Source organism: Planococcus citri, chromosome 5, assembly GCF_950023065.1.
Source record: "Planococcus citri chromosome 5, ihPlaCitr1.1, whole genome shotgun sequence".
Lineage (NCBI taxonomy): Eukaryota > Metazoa > Arthropoda > Insecta > Hemiptera > Pseudococcidae > Planococcus > Planococcus citri.
The window spans coordinates 40762564-40777790 of NC_088681.1; the positions used below are offsets into that span (position 1 = coordinate 40762564).

Consider the following 15227-nt stretch of genomic DNA (forward strand, 5'->3'; position numbering starts at 1 on the left):
GAAAGTTCACATTCGAGATTTTTGAATTTCCCACAATTCAGAATAATTGATACATAGACCTATGCTGCTTGGAATCCATTTTTCATATTCATTTCAACGGAATAATGGTACAAGACATTACACTTGAACAACAAATCTAATTGAGAATTTCGTCAGTTGGAAACGTTTTTAAATTTATTGTTGCACAATTTCGTACAGAATAGTTACTCAGAATATTTGTAGTTTCATTGTATTTCATTTTGTTCTGATTTTTTCTTTAAAAAATTATTATTCAATTTTTAAAAAGTTTCATATACAGAATAAATCAAATGAATGTCCTATCTCATCAAATCAAACCTGTCGGTAGGTCATACTGATAAGGCTCATGAACTACAAAATTGATAACAATGGTAAAAGAAAACTGAAAATCTTCAAATTTTTAATTTTATACGCATTCTAGATTCATTTCAAAGAAAAAATTGAAATTCAATTCGTATAGCAATTTAAGATCGAATTGAATTTGAACTCGCAATGTTCTCTGCAATAGATTGACGTCCACTTTCATTCATCAGTTCGATACTCAAGTCAAAATAGTTCAGTTACACAATGGATCAGTTGTGAGTTTTCTATCATATACTTACTGGTTACTAGCGTTTTATATTCTAGTGAATAGAAGCAATAATATTGGATCAATGACAGGAAACTAATATAATACATTTTATTTGTAATTTCAGACCCAACCCAATTAGAAAACCTCCCAAGAAACCCAAGAAGTTCGGTTTTTTTGGGTTAACTCTTGCTGAATTCCCCTTGGTCATTACAATGGGTACTCTAATTTTAGCTCATGTTTGGTACGGATCGTATTTGTTTAGCGATGAATTATCTGAAGAAAACCGAACGCTGAGATATATTCCTTTTAGAAGCGTAATACTGCCTTTAATTTTCTCTTATTAGTGATATTATGAAATTAACACTGAAACGAAAATTCACGTTTCAGGATTACGAAGACTTCAGGAAAGGATTGAATAATATTAGGAAACGATTCTTCGCCAAAAAAGCCGCAGAAAATGAAACAGTTCGTGATCTGTATGGTGATTCTTAGGTAATTAATTTTAACATTTTAGTTTCGACTGTTTGTAAATATGTTTGAACGTTTTTACGTAATAAAAAATAAGGAATTTTTAAACAAATTTATTTGCATCTTATTACAATAACTAAGAAGGTATTTCTATAAACACTAAAATATATGACTTTATTTACATTAAATAATAGTAAGCTCAAATTCAATTCTGGCGGTAAAAAAAATAGGAAAGACAGTAAATAAACAAGTTCCTTAAAAGACGTGTGTAAAAATTAATCTTTAGCGTCTCCAATTCCATCCGCATTTATGGCAAACATAGCTTCAGCTTCTGGTAGACAAGGAGAGTCGTAAATTTTACAAATTCTAGTTTCACCTCGACCTTTACGGAGATATAATCTGAAAATTTTAATACACACATGTAGTCGAAAAAATTGCGCAATTACAGAAGTAGATTAGTATATAACAAGAGTAATATTTTACCTAGTTGTAGACGCATGGGCCATTATATTACCACCTACAGGTTTTTTAGGATCAGCCGCAAATAAAGCTGCTCCGTCTACTTGAGCTACGACTTGATTTGAAATCACAACTGCAACTCCGAACTTGAAACAAATTCAGTACGTAAATTTAAATAAAGCCTCAAAAATCAAATTGCATATTTGATGTATTATTTCTTTCTTACTTCGTCAGCTAATCTAAGTAACATACGAAGAAATCTTGCTAAATGCATTTGTCGAGCGGATAATTCTCCTCTGCCGGAATAGTCAGTTCTGTACAAAGCCATAGCGCTGTCAACAATCAAAAGAGCGTATCTGAAAACAGAAATAATCAATTACCACACGTTATTTTCATTTGATTCTGGTCTGTTAAGCGATTAACCTTGATTCTGCCATCATGGCAGCAGCTTGGATCAATAACTGAGTTTGATGATCCGTGTTATACGCTCTGGCGTAAGCAACGTTATCCAAGACATCATTAGGCGTGAGTTTGTATCGTTCTGCGACTGCTAATAAACGCTCTGGACGAAAGGTACCTTCTGTATCGATATATAAACACTTTCCTTCACCTCCGTTCATATCAATAGGTAACTACAAAATACGTTACTTTAGTTCAAGTGCGAGAAAACGCTGGCAAAAAGATTATTAAACGGAATATTACTTGACAAGTCACCGCCAGAGTATGACAAAGCTGAGTTTTACCAGTTCGGAATTCGCCAAAAATTTCAGTAATTGAACCAGTTTCAATACCACCGCCTAATAAACGATCAAGTTCTTTGGAACCTGTGGTCAGTAAAATGATTTCCGAGCGTTTCTGATGAAATTCTGTAGCTGTAGTGAAACCCAATGGTACCAATTTTGAAGCTTCAGCCTAAATCATAATTTCCAAATGAGGTGATAAATTCAATGGATAGTTTTAAAACGAAACGAAATACTTACCAAAATTTTATCAGCTTTTGCTTCGCTTATTCCTTTGATAGTAATCAGAGCTTTTTTAGGAGCAAAAGCAACCGATTCTACGGTGTGATAACCGGATTCCTCCAGCTTCTTAATATCGGCCGCGGAAATTCCCTGGCCCTTGACCAATCAGAATTAATTTTTTGTAATACATGTAGGTACACTGTAAATTAATCCTAACATTAATTGATTGAGAATTACCTCCAACTTTGATAAGGGTTGATGACCGGTTTCTTCCATTGATTCATCCTGTATCTCTTGGGCACTACTTTGAGCTGCTGCCATCGCCATATTGCTCGTCCGAGTTAGCAATATAAAACTACAAAACGTTTGACAAATTATTAGAAGAATACACCCTGATTTAGATGAAAAGACTGAATCAATACATTGAAGTAGGACCAAAATTTGCAAGTTTACTAAATAAACAATATTGTACACCACTGCACCGTATTTTCTAATTTCAATAATATACACGATCGATCAATTTACCAAATACACTTTTAATAATAATTATTGTACTATGAATTTGAGTGATAATTATACTTACAGAAGAAAAGTTCGCTATGGTTTCAGAAAGTTCAAACTTCTACGTTCTTGCACAAGTATTGAAAATAACGAAAAAGCTCTTCGCGGGAAAAATGAAAATAAAATGGCGTATTTTTGGTTTTCGTATAAAAATGATGAAGTCAGCATAAACCGAAAAAATAAATTTTCATTTTTTTTCAAAAACATGAGCTTTATTGTTTGAAAGTTATCCTAATTGTCAAGCAGCAATGAATAAATAATTTTAATTTAGGTAAAGTAAGCCGTTTTGAAAAATCTAAATGAAAAAAAAAACTAAAGAATATTAAGAATAATAAAGAAGTAAAACACTGAACATGAGTCCAATAATTGCATCGTAGCTCTCCTCCTCACGTCATGGAAAAAACAATAACAAAATTTTCCTTGTTGGCGGGGTGAGAATGGGGAAGGGTACGAAGTTTTATCACTATTTTTTTAATCACTTTTTTTCGATTGAGTTCGTAAATTAGATTAATTAAAGGAAATTAAGTGCCAAAAAGTATTACAATTATGAACTAGCAGTATCTACAATTAGTGAAAAAGCATGGTGAATTGGTGACCATTGCTCTCAAGATACCACAATGAAAGTTACGAAGCTGACCAGTGAAGAAATCTGGATTGGACTGGAAATGGGTCTGGAACGAATATACAGAAGAGAACCTTTGACAAAAAACCAGTATGTTGATTTATATACTCGCGTTTACGAATTTTGCGTGAAAAGCTCCTGTTCAAATGGTAATGATCTTTACAAAAGACTAGACTCGTTTCTAAATGTTCACCTGCTCAATTTACAATCAATTAGTTCCAATCTAATCGACGAAGATCTTCTGAAATTCTACACCAGAGAGTGGGAAATGTATCACTTTAGCTCCAAAGTCCTGAATGGCATCTGCGCATATTTCAACCGGCACTGGACAATTGAAAGGACGCTCGAAGCCGGTGGAGGCTGCAAATTCGAGATTTACCATCTAGCCTTCATTAACTGGCGCGAAAGTCTACTGGAAGGAATGCTTAGCAGATTGACAAACGCTATTTTAAAACTAATTGAACGCGGAAGAAATGGAGAATCGATAAGTACGAGATTGATTAGTGAAGTATTGAATTCATTGGTTGTGTTAGGATTGGATAAAGAATGTCCGGCGGCTGGAATAAGTCTGCAGCTGTATCAAAATTCGTTTGAAGAACCATTTCTAATCGATACCGAACGATTTTACATGCAAGAAAGTACCGAATTTCTTGAAAATCATTCCATAGCAGAATTCAGAAAGAAAATTCATCAACGAATACTAGAAGAAAGACAGCGAGCTCAAATTTATCTGCATGAAAGTACACACGATAAACTAGTAGAGACTATACAAAGAAGTTCTCTAAAATTGCATTCGGAAACGTATTTCGATGAATTTCAAATCGCTTTGGAAACAGATAACGTCGAAGATCTTCGTGCGCTTTATATGCTTGTTAATCAAGTTGATGATACTCTAAAAGTGCTTCAATCAATGGTACAAAAGCACGTCAGCCAGGAAGGAAGAAATTCTATAGCGAGGCATAGCGAATCGATAAAAAACAACTCGAAGATGTACCTATACGCTGTTGTGCAAGTACATAAAAAATATGCTAAATTAATTCACGAATCGTTCAGCAATAATCCTGGGTTTGTGGCAGCGTTTGATAAAGCTTGCTATGATTTTATTAATAATAACTCCGCCATTTCTAATGGTAGTTCGAGTTGTAAATCTGCCGAATTTTTGGCTAAATTGAGCGATTTAATGTTGAAAAAATCCAATCGGAATTCCAACGAGACTGATCTCGAAGATACACTTGATCAAATCGTTGTTGTATTTAAATACATTAGAGATAAAGATGTATTTTTACATTTTTATCGCGAAATGCTAGCTAAACGACTAATATTGCGTTCATCTGTTAGCGAAGACAGCGAAGCTTCTATGATTTTGAAACTGAAACAAATTTGCGGCGTGGAGTACGCTAAAATGCTTCATAGAATGTTTCAAGATATATGCGTTTCCAGAGACTTGAACGAGAAATTTAAAAATTATTTAGGTGTTTTGAGTAAAACTCTGATGATAGATTTCGATGCGCAGATATTATCTGCAGGTTCCTGGCCGCTGCATTCTTCGAGTACGTTTTTACTTCCTGCGGAATTAGAACAAACCATTTCTTTGTTCACTTCATTTTATAACAGTTCTTTCTCTGGTCGTAAATTGAATTGGCTTTACAATATGTCAAGAGTTGAATTAATTACCAATTGCTTCGATGTTCGATATACTCTTAGAGTTTCCACTTTTCAAACAGCTATACTTCTCCAGTTCAATTCTTCAGATTCGTGGTCTATCAATCAGCTATGTTCTGCGACAGGAATTGATACTAAGATTCTAATTCAAAACGTTCTCATCTTAATTAAATCCAAACTATTGCGTTCCGAAGATGACGAATCTAGTATGCAAACTTCATCTGTAGTTCGATTTTCCGCCGAATATAAAAATAAAAAATTGAGAGTCAATGTAAATCAGCCAACCAAATCGGAACAATCAACAGGGCAGAAAAGCACTCACGATCGTATTCAGGAAAGCCGTCTTATAGCTATACAAGCAACGATCGTGCGTATCATGAAAATGAGGAAATCGTTAAAACATCATCAATTGGTGGCTGAAGTTTTCAAACAGATCTCTTCACAGTTTCAACCTTCAGTTATAAATGTTAAGAAATGTATTGATATATTGATTGAAAAAGAGTATATTGCGCGTATGGATGACGAAAATGATGCCTATCGGTATTTAGCCTAGTGTTTTTTACTGTATTTATTTATTTACTTTTTTACCCTTTGTTTTTAATCATACCATCGTTGTAGCGAATTTTTTTTTGATAGTATTCATCAATTTTTTAACGTTTTTAAATCAATTTTTATAGTTGTGATGTTTTTTGTACATCATATTGTGACGGTTGGAATAAAACTCGATACTTGTTACAGTTCATTTTTTATTTTCGAATTATTTGTAGTTGAGTAGAATTTGCGGTAAAATTGAGTTGAGAAATGACGCTTTGGGTGGAAAAGAATTAATTTTCTAATAAACAACGAACTTCAAATTTATTCAACAAAAAAAAATAATAATAATAACAGAAAAAACTGAATTACAGCTGTAATTTTGGTAACAAATGTTCAAACACTTCGCCGCATTTGGCGCTCACTTTGAATGTCGCTAAATTATCTGCTCTAGTTGGCCCTATATTGATCATGTATACAGGTACTTTCAAATCTCTGGCTTGCAAGATGATTCGGTATGATGAAAAGGTCTCCAAAGTAGATCCTAAAACTAGAACAGCCGTTGAACTTTCGACGACTCTTTGAATATGTTTCACCCTATGTAAAGGTACATTTTCTCCAAAAAATACAACGTCTGGTTTTAAAATTCCATCGCATTTCGGACAGCTAGGAATATTGAACGATAGCACAAATTCCTGTAAGAATATAAAACAATACAATAACTCGAGTTCAGAAATCACGGCTATTCTCATTTCGATTAGATAATTACCTCTGGTAAATCAACATCGCCATCGGGTCTAATCATACTGGGCGTTACATTAAATTTCGGGTTCAGGCTTTCGAGCATCTTTTGAAACTCGAACCGATCCAGAGAATTTTGACATGATAAACAAATGACTTGAAATAGAGTCCCGTGTAACTCGATCACATTCCTACTGCCGCATTTTTTATGCAGATTATCAACATTTTGAGTTATGATAGTTGAAATAAAGTCATCGTCTTCTAATTTCTTCAGAGCGCGATGCACCGAGTTGGGGGAAATTTTCGAGTAGCTGGACCATCCAACGTAACTTCTAGCCCAGTATCGTCTTCTGCCGGCGTCACTTTCGATGAATTTTTGGTAAGTCATGGGCTTATGATTACTACGAGCGAATAAGCCTACATCTTTAGATCTGTAATCCGGAATTCCACTTTCGGTAGAAACGCCCGCACCTGTTATCACCAACGTTTTACTTTTGTGTGACAGCAGAAATTCTCTCAATTTGCCAATATCACTTTGGTTGACTGGATGATGCGCCGGAACATAGCATATAGTTCTGGAGATCGATGACAGCACATTACCAAGCGATGGAATATCATAGTGTGATATTTTTGACCGGAAATTGATCATTTTTCATTCTGTCTATTCTGTCTTTCATATTTTTTCAAATTTTATCAATTTTTGGCAAAGACAAAATTTGATAACATTTCCTTTCCTTCCCCTTCATCAACTAAACAGCCACCACCTTCACAACTTCTCCACATCATGCTTTATGCTCCGGAAAAGACTACAATTAGCTGACGTCACGCTCACGTGTCTACACGCGTGCTGCATGTGCTCCACATGTTTGCTATAGCGAGGATAAGCTTATCACAAAATTTTGAAAAAATTAAAAAAAATGTGAAGAAGAATGATGAAAATTATGAAAATGTAAAAAGATTTAGATTTTTTACGATGTATTCGCCATTTCTATCGGTATATTAATTCATCATTATTCGTTCATTATACTCCATAAAATGTCTGAGAGTACAGTAATTTGAATAACTTGATTTTGTGAGTTTTTCATCCTTGCGGTGTTTCAAATAATTTCACCGCATAGCTCGGTTGAATAGAAATATTTTATGAAGATACCTCCATAGGATTTTGAAAAGGCTTAATAATGCTCAGAAAAAGTTTCCCAGTCATTCTGAGACCCATCATTGGTTTCAGTTCATCGAACCTGCTCAAAAATACTTGTAATAGTTTTGTAACATCGTGTCGTTCGGATAACGAAAGTAAATCATTTTAATTTATCATTAATATCAACTGTTTTTCATTATCTTTTCTCTAAAATAAATAAATTCTTTTACAGAAAGTGTGCTGGCGGATCCTGTCGTAATTAAACCTAGAACACCGGAAAGTTTTAATTTACATTCTGTCTTGACTGTGCAGCAAACTGATACGTTCAATAGTATACAAAATTTGAAAAATATCAAAGATATAATACAGTTTTTGGAGAGAAATGAGAAACTTATTGTTCCTTTATACGCGCCGTTATTTACGCAAATATTTCAAATAGTACAATCCAAAAAGTAACTCGAAAACTATTAATTATTCTTATATAAAGTGAAATTATTACTGAAGTACATTCATATTAATTTTTTCAGTTCTCAAATGAGTAAAGAATTATTAGTGAAGAATCCAGCTTTCGAAAAAATGTGCAAATCAGTGAAAAAGTCAGCTCGTGCATTGCGACCCAACGATATATTAAATATTTTGAAAACCGTGAAATTAATGAATGTGTCCATGAACAGCACATTCTGCCAAACGTTGCTACAAGTTTTAACCAAAACGATCAACGAACTCGGCATTAATCAGTTGATTTTCATCAATTATTTAATACGAGATGCTCCTTCCAGTCCAATTGTTGAAGCTTTAAAAATATCGCTACCTATTGTATTCGACACCAACATTCGTGCTAAATTAAATTACGGAGATCCTAAAAAAATAACTGAAGCTTTGTGTTTCGGCTTATTTAAGAAGACTTCGTTTAAATCTATAGGTATGTTGCTAGCAACCGAAGATGCTGATTTATATTCTTTATTAATCCGTTTTTATCTCGCAGATGTGATAGTCGAGGCAGCACTCGCGGTACGGGATCAGCTCACATTGGATCAGTGCAAAGATATCGTGAATGCATTCTTGATGAGTAATGTCAAAAGTTTGGATAGTTCACGTCGACTACTTTATACATTTTGCCTAAGTAAGGTTAAAGAAGGAATGGAGCACATGTCATTCAGGGATATCAGTTATATCGCAAGCAACATGATCAATGGTTTTCTATTTGCTGATTCGTTTTTCTACGATGAAGTGTTCTTATCGAATGTTACCAAAAGCGTCATTACTAACGATTTGGGATGGATCGATGCTTGTAAACTACAGCGAAGTTTCAATCGTATCGTAAGTTTCGATCATTTTCGTCCACCAGCTTCCCACCAGATAAATTTTTTACGACGTTTTGTCAATTTTTATTCACAGAGTTACGTCGATTTGGATTTTCTAAATTATATCGACCTTTCATTATCACGTACAAATGATTTTGCGAATAGGGAAGACGATATTACGATGATTATATCCTTTATCGCAGCGTGTTCAGATGCTCGATATTTACCTTTGAATTGGAGCACGTACGAACCGGTGTTTATTGATTATTTCCTGAAAATAAAAGTAAGGTTATTTTAAAAGTTTACTTCTTTCTCTCCCAGATTCAAATTCCATCAATTCATCATTATTTGTTTCAGGACATTCAAATACCTTTGGTACGAATAGTCGTGGAATTAGTTTCCCTCGATCGATGGCACGTTCCACTGATAGAAAAAGTTTTCGCAGATGACTTTCTACGACAATATCTGAATCGAAGTGAGACTTTATAGTATGTTCAATCTTCGCTTTGCAGCGGTAAATTTACTATGTAATTTGTTATTTCATTATTGTAGAACACAACAAGCTGGATCATCTTGCAATCTTGAATTTATATCGCGCAGTAGCCACCAAGGAACAAAGCGGCGTCACAGTTTTACCACCTGCCGATATTATTGATACTGCCATTAACTATGTCAAAGAAACACAGCGATCCGTAGATCTTTCTCCATCCTTGGAACTATTATTCAATGGAAAATCTCACATCGCGAATAACATTATGACTAAATACGGACATTTCATCGGTAATTTAAGGAATATATTTGGAATTTTGATAAATGCTATTTTCTAACTACGGTAATCGTTTCGCAGAACATTTAATAGTTCTGAATAAAAACGGCGAGCCTTTACCCATAAAAGAAGATGTGCAGGATGGCCAAAACTTGGAAAATATTGTTCTCCCTGCGAATGGTTATTCGTAAGTATCGAGGACTCGTCGAAAGTAGTACTTTCATTGCCAATTAATTAATGCGAACGCGTTTTCCCACAGATTTGCCATCGTTGTGCTTTCTCCGACGTGTTATTGTATCGATGGTGTGAAATTAAGGGGTAAATTCAAATTAGATATCGATACGTTGGCGACGCAAGGTGTGATACCGGTTCCTATATCGACGACAGTATGGGAAAGTTTACAAGATAATGAAAAGTTACCCTTCCTTCAACGTGAAATATTTTCTCGAGTTCCTGGTAACGATAAAATTGAGGTGAGTGATCAGAGACAAATTGCCGGTGAAAAATGTTACTAGTTGATTCATTTAATAGCCTAAATGAGACGAATAATGTTGAAATTTTTTGGCGGGTAATTGATTTTTGAACGAAAAAAATTTAAATTATTTTTGCTTCTCATTTCAGACTCCTGAACAAGCGACTTTTTGAAAAAAATCAAGACTTGTATTCAAGAAGAGAATCTGTTATAGGTTATTATTTAAGCGTGTAATCGAGTTTTTATTTGATTTAATTAGATACTTCTTTTTTAAAAAATTAAATCAACATCATTGTGTTTATTTGTTGAGCAGTGATTAAGATGAGAATATTTCGACGAAGCGTGGTTTCACAAACGGAACAAAAGTACCCTGTTGTATGATTCGGTCTTCGCGATGTTCAGATGTTTTAAAATTCGTCGTAGGTACGTGTCAGTCACTTTTTAATTTGGATCGCGGTAAGATTCGTTCTGCTCGTAGAGAAGAGTCTAATTTTTTCGTCACACGAAGAAATTGATTACCGATTCATGTTCTTGAAAAAATGATAAGCCTAGATACTCATCAGCTTGGTTCACGAGTTCGGAGTTACCAAGAAACCTTCTAACGTGCGTCTACCTGTTTCATATTATTATTGCAGAACGTGATTCGCAAAAGAATAGGTACACGTTGTAATAAATTCAAATCTTGTTAGAATATCGAAGTGTTTTCACGCGTTCTCTAGAAAAATCTTATTTAAAGCGAAGGATTATTAACGAGAAAATAGAAAGAATTCGAAAAGGTATTACTTTCGCATTTGAAATTCACGCATCGTAAATCACACCGTAAGTCTTTGGGCTGAACGAGTTGAAAAGTAATGCTCGAGCGACGTATCTTCCTTCGTCTGTCGTAGAAATACCTTTTTAATCATTTCGTTATTCAGCGCAGATCCCGAGTACGCGAGTAAATTCGTTTAGATATGTTTTTTTTTTCATCTTTTTTTTTTTTTGGAAATTAGTCGTACGCCGAATGACAAGAATTTTTTGAGCCGAACGCACATACACGTGAGGAAAAAAAAATTGATCTTCGATTCTTTTCGCATTTGACGAAAAAATTTCACAACGGATGTGTTTTTTCGCGTGATGTGTATTAATGGTATTCGATAAGAAGGATTCACGATGTAACCACATGCTGGTTCAGGATCGCAATCGGGTTTCGTTATATGGGGCACGTAATCCGCGGACGTTGTCCTTTTTTTCACCACACCGCCGACTTAATGTGATTCAAAACGCGTTTCGTCTTGGTTTCGTATCATTCTCATGTTGTAATCCACTCTTTTCCGAACCAATGCACGTTTTCGGCGGCTGCCTTGCTTTATTCTAGCTGACAATTACGGTTTTAATTTTGCATTACAAAAGGTAGGTATGTAGCTGTGATTGAGAACGTATGAAGGGTTGTCGGGCTGAATATGATGCTGGAGATGAATTATGATATAGGCGATTTCCAAGGATTACGAATGTTTGAAATTATTAGAAAAAATTGTATAAGTGGTACATATATCAGGGAGCCTTCATTAGCCTCGAGGAATGAGAGTTGAAAATATCCTGTCGAAGGTTTCAAATGCGGTATACTAAAATCTAATCGCGACTTCTAAAACTAGCATTGAAGAGAACTTTAGCTTCTGAAGCATCTTGAAGGCGTTAAATAATAAATACTTACATAAATGGACCAAATTTAAAACAATAGAAAATATAGAACTTTTCACGGTCAATGTTTTCCCTCGAAAACATCAAGTCTTAATTTCTCTTTCTATCGGAATTCAAAGGCATCTTTTTTTCAACTCGAGTATCTTCAACGCCTCCATGCGAAAGAGAAACTTCCACCAACATGAATTTACAAAACGTCTTTGCGTTGGTTCCGAATTCTGATAAAGGAAATTTATAAGAATAAAATTCTCGTATCTCGTCTCGATATGCGGCTAGATGTTTTTGTATGTACGATAAACGAACAAATTCCGAAGTTTGATAGAATTTCTTGCTTTTTCAAAAAACCTATGTGGGCGGAAGAAAATATTTTTTCAAGTAGGTAGATACCGAAAGTAAATGCATGGTGTATTGGTGGTTTTATTCGATTATTCTGTATGAAAAATTTGATGGCTGAAATGGAATTTCAGTATTGTAGTTCGTGAACCGAAACTTGATTGCAATAAGTGTTCAAATTGTCAGTCTTGGTCGACATATATAATTTAACCCTCCTCCCTCCCTTTTTTTGAAGGAAAAAGTGATACACGATCTACGATTTACGTATTGCGTAAAATGGGAAGTATTCGAGAGACTTTACACGTTGTAATCGAAGGTTTGAATTGTCGAAGAATTTAAAAGGTTTCGTTGTGTTTTGAATATTATAGGGGAAGTTACTCTCTTGATGTAGGTAACCTTTTTTTCGCGTTTTTTACTTTACTATACATGGAGTTGCGAGTTGTCGTGGAATTTTTTGGAATGATTTTCGTGATTAAAAATTAGGTTTCAATTGAGCTTTGAAGAACTGCTGATTTTCAAAGTAGGTGGTATTGGTATTTGCCTTTTGTCGTATTTAAAACGCTGAAAACGGTTCAGAAAAGTTCCAACTTTCCAGGAGTCTGATGAAGGGCAGTCTTAGTTTAGTTTTTTTCACGCGTTTGTGGCTCATATTTTTAATTTCAAGAGGTACTCGTACCTGTCTTACAATCAACGCAATAATTTCAAAATTTTTTCAACACATCTAGATCAGAATTTTGAGGCGAACTGTAAAGATGTAAAAATGATTGACTTCTGGACGCTATTTCTGTACAACTCTCACTTCTCATTTAACCCAGAAAAAAGTATCCAGTGATGATCTGAATTGCCTTCCAAAAATAAGCACCTACATCAGGAATTCTTTCGAGTTGATAAAATTGCCTAACCAGTTTGCCGTAAATATGAATGAAAAATGGGGAAGAGCGAATTGTTTCTATAATAAATATATCAACTCGAGTCGAGCCAAAAATAACGTAGTCTTCCATTTTGCTCGTTGTTTTTTTCTACAAATTTCTTTTGATGGTTTGGTAAAATAACCACCATCATTTTCTTATCATTTTCTTCCTAACCCACAGAGAGGGAGTGAGCCTTAATTTTCACACACATTCCTGATTAATTGCGAAACAGCCACATTTTGTGGGCTTAAATTTCAAAACTGGTTGAACTTGCAGAAGATCTGTTCGAGATCCTTTTAATTATCGTTCAAACAAACTAATTTTCAAAATACGGGTTTGACACCCCAATTGAGGGGCACAAGGGCCCCAACTTTGATCAAAATTTAAAAAAATACAAAAAGTGAAGTGACATATCGATTGTTACTATCTTGAAGGCGCTGAGATCGAATATCCAGTTATTTTTTTGATCGGATATTTTTGAATGCCCCCCTCCCTTGTGTCCTTGAACGTGATCAATGTATCAACAAATTGGAAGTGATGTGTGACGCGTATGTTTATCAGATATTTTAATGCACATGATTAATATAACTATCTACGTATTCCAAGTATTTTCTCGGAATAAACCCCGTAGTAACCCCTCGAAACATGAAAACGTTGAGTAATTTAAGATCGCTGATTTCGAATACAGTAGGCGCCGCTTAATGTGATCGGGTTGGGACGGAGTGGTTGCTATTCTATTAACCGAATTATTCCAATAAACGATTGAAGAATAAAAAAACATGATTTATTGAACTAAATGTTCATAATGGTACTTGAAAACGTATAAAAAGGTGGAAAATTTCGGCAAAAAGCAAGAATGACAATTTTGACAAAAATCAGAATTTTATTGGCAAAAACATTGTACTTTTAATTGCAAGAATTTTTTTAAAAAGCAAAAATGTGGGAATTTTGGGAATTATTGGCAAAGTAATGACACTTCTTCGTAGTTTTTTTTTCGAAAAATGTGAGAAGTTTTTTGCATTTTTTAGGTAAAAAAACAGGACATTTTTTTTGCAATTTTTGGCTGTTTCAAGGGGGAAAAAGAACACAAAAGATGGATTTTTTGATAATTTTTTGAAAATGCAGATACTTGAACAATTTTTAGAAAAAAGTGGGCCTTGGAACTTTTTTACAAAAAGCCCAGAATTTTGACAATTTTAGCAGAAAACAAGATTTGTTTGCAATAATTGCCAGGAAACCACTTTTTCGCAATTTTCGTTGAAAATGGGAGGTTTTTTCCAATTTTTCGGTTAAAAAACAAGACTTATTTTTGTTTGTTTGTTTGTTTTTTTGATAAAAAGTATTCCTATTTCATTGATTTTTGAAAAATTTCCAATTCCATTAACCGACTTCATTCACCTTTGATTACCACATAAAGCGAAATTCTTTCAATGTAAAAAGATACAACCGTTCCGTCCCAACGAATTTCCATTCTATTAAGCGAATTATTCTAATAACCGCAATGATAATAAGCGGCGCTTACTGTATATGTTTATTTGTTGAATTTGACTTCTCGGTATACCTGTAATGGCTCACTTTTACAGCGTTTTCATTTTTCTTGAATGCTGAATTTGGCATAAAACATGACAGGGTGCCCACTCTCCTGGAAAACCTGGAAAAGTCAAGGAATTTGGTCAGTCTCTGGAAAAGTCAAGACATTTTGTAATTTCCCGCAAAATCCCTGGAATTCAAAAAAAACGATCAATTACAAATTTCGTATAAAGGCCTGAGATGAAAGGAAAACATTATTTCTTACTTCTCGAAACACAGCTTTTGCCCTCGCTTCGCTGGGGCTTGTTTTCTTTTCTTTTTCGAAAACAAGATGAAATTTTCTAGATGATCAAGTTTTGAAGCCAAAAAATGAACACTTCACAACAAAACATCGTTTTTATACCTTTCGAAACACAAATTTACAAGAGCTTTCGCCTTCGCTTGGGTCTATTCTGTTCAATTTTCTTCAAAAAAAAAATATTAAAATTCAAAAATGTT

The 15227-nt window shown here is 34.4% G+C and overlaps 5 protein-coding genes across 6 annotated transcripts; 3 read left to right on the plus strand and 2 right to left on the minus strand.

The window, feature by feature from the left end:
• Window positions 1-358: 358 nt before the first annotated feature.
• Window positions 359-1169, plus strand: LOC135846209 (uncharacterized). The gene is made up of 3 exons (XM_065365177.1): window positions 359-596; window positions 714-903; window positions 977-1169. The coding sequence occupies exons 1-3, from the start codon at window positions 586-588 to the stop codon at window positions 1079-1081; spliced, it is 306 nt and encodes a 101-aa protein (XP_065221249.1). The 5' UTR covers window positions 359-585; the 3' UTR covers window positions 1082-1169.
• On the minus strand, window positions 1156-3212 carry spn-A (RAD51 recombinase homolog spn-A). 2 transcript variants are annotated; one of them, XM_065365174.1, is made up of 8 exons: window positions 3062-3212; window positions 2716-2833; window positions 2497-2634; window positions 2219-2428; window positions 1940-2148; window positions 1743-1872; window positions 1541-1662; window positions 1156-1456 (listed from the first exon to the last, which is right to left on the minus strand). In XM_065365174.1, exons 2-8 carry the CDS (start codon window positions 2803-2805, stop codon window positions 1333-1335), a joined length of 1023 nt encoding a protein of 340 aa, XP_065221246.1. In that variant the 5' UTR covers window positions 2806-2833; window positions 3062-3212; the 3' UTR covers window positions 1156-1332. The 2 variants fall into 2 exon arrangements, with proteins under 2 accessions (XP_065221246.1, XP_065221247.1); XM_065365175.1 differs by lacking the exon at window positions 3062-3212 and adding an exon at window positions 2901-2919.
• Window positions 3213-3482: 270 nt separating this feature from the next.
• LOC135846205 (cullin-1-like) lies at window positions 3483-6065 on the plus strand. Its single transcript, XM_065365172.1, has one exon. The coding sequence runs from the start codon at window positions 3657-3659 to the stop codon at window positions 5874-5876; it is 2220 nt and encodes a 739-aa protein (XP_065221244.1). The 5' UTR covers window positions 3483-3656; the 3' UTR covers window positions 5877-6065.
• Window positions 6066-6159: 94 nt separating this feature from the next.
• On the minus strand, window positions 6160-7325 carry LOC135846208 (NAD-dependent protein deacylase Sirt4-like). The gene is made up of 2 exons (XM_065365176.1): window positions 6624-7325; window positions 6160-6549 (listed from the first exon to the last, which is right to left on the minus strand). The coding sequence occupies exons 1-2, from the start codon at window positions 7242-7244 to the stop codon at window positions 6223-6225; spliced, it is 948 nt and encodes a 315-aa protein (XP_065221248.1). The 5' UTR covers window positions 7245-7325; the 3' UTR covers window positions 6160-6222.
• Window positions 7326-7493: 168 nt separating this feature from the next.
• Window positions 7494-10576, plus strand: LOC135846206 (uncharacterized). Its single transcript, XM_065365173.1, has 10 exons — window positions 7494-7888; window positions 7966-8185; window positions 8261-8655; window positions 8719-9053; window positions 9132-9320; window positions 9395-9512; window positions 9590-9817; window positions 9885-9990; window positions 10063-10276; window positions 10425-10576. Exons 1-10 carry the CDS (start codon window positions 7774-7776, stop codon window positions 10446-10448), a joined length of 1944 nt encoding a protein of 647 aa, XP_065221245.1. The 5' UTR covers window positions 7494-7773; the 3' UTR covers window positions 10449-10576.
• Window positions 10577-15227: the final 4651 nt, after the last annotated feature.

What these genes read in the sequence shown, in the direction of transcription:
- LOC135846209 (XM_065365177.1), top strand. An exon ending in GATATATTCCTTTTAGAAGC is followed by an intron (nt 904 to 976) that starts GTAATACTGCCT and finishes TTCACGTTTCAG; the next exon opens with GATTACGAAGACTTCAGGAA.
- spn-A (XM_065365174.1), bottom strand. Translation starts at nt 2,805, where the DNA reads ATGGCGATGGCAGCAGCTCAAAGTAGTGCCCAAGAGATACAGGATGAA. An exon ending in CAAAAGCTGATAAAATTTTG is followed by an intron (nt 2,429 to 2,496) that starts GTAAGTATTTCG and finishes ATTATGATTTAG; the next exon opens with GCTGAAGCTTCAAAATTGGT. An exon ending in GCCATGATGGCAGAATCAAG is followed by an intron (nt 1,873 to 1,939) that starts GTTAATCGCTTA and finishes TTCTGTTTTCAG; the next exon opens with ATACGCTCTTTTGATTGTTG.
- LOC135846205 (XM_065365172.1), top strand. Translation starts at nt 3,657, where the DNA reads ATGAAAGTTACGAAGCTGACCAGTGAAGAAATCTGGATTGGACTGGAA.
- LOC135846208 (XM_065365176.1), bottom strand. Translation starts at nt 7,244, where the DNA reads ATGATCAATTTCCGGTCAAAAATATCACACTATGATATTCCATCGCTT. An exon ending in GCGATGTTGATTTACCAGAG is followed by an intron (nt 6,550 to 6,623) that starts GTAATTATCTAA and finishes ATATTCTTACAG; the next exon opens with GAATTTGTGCTATCGTTCAA.
- LOC135846206 (XM_065365173.1), top strand. Translation starts at nt 7,774, where the DNA reads ATGCTCAGAAAAAGTTTCCCAGTCATTCTGAGACCCATCATTGGTTTC. An exon ending in GACTTCGTTTAAATCTATAG is followed by an intron (nt 8,656 to 8,718) that starts GTATGTTGCTAG and finishes TTTATCTCGCAG; the next exon opens with ATGTGATAGTCGAGGCAGCA. An exon ending in AGCGAAGTTTCAATCGTATC is followed by an intron (nt 9,054 to 9,131) that starts GTAAGTTTCGAT and finishes TTTTATTCACAG; the next exon opens with AGTTACGTCGATTTGGATTT.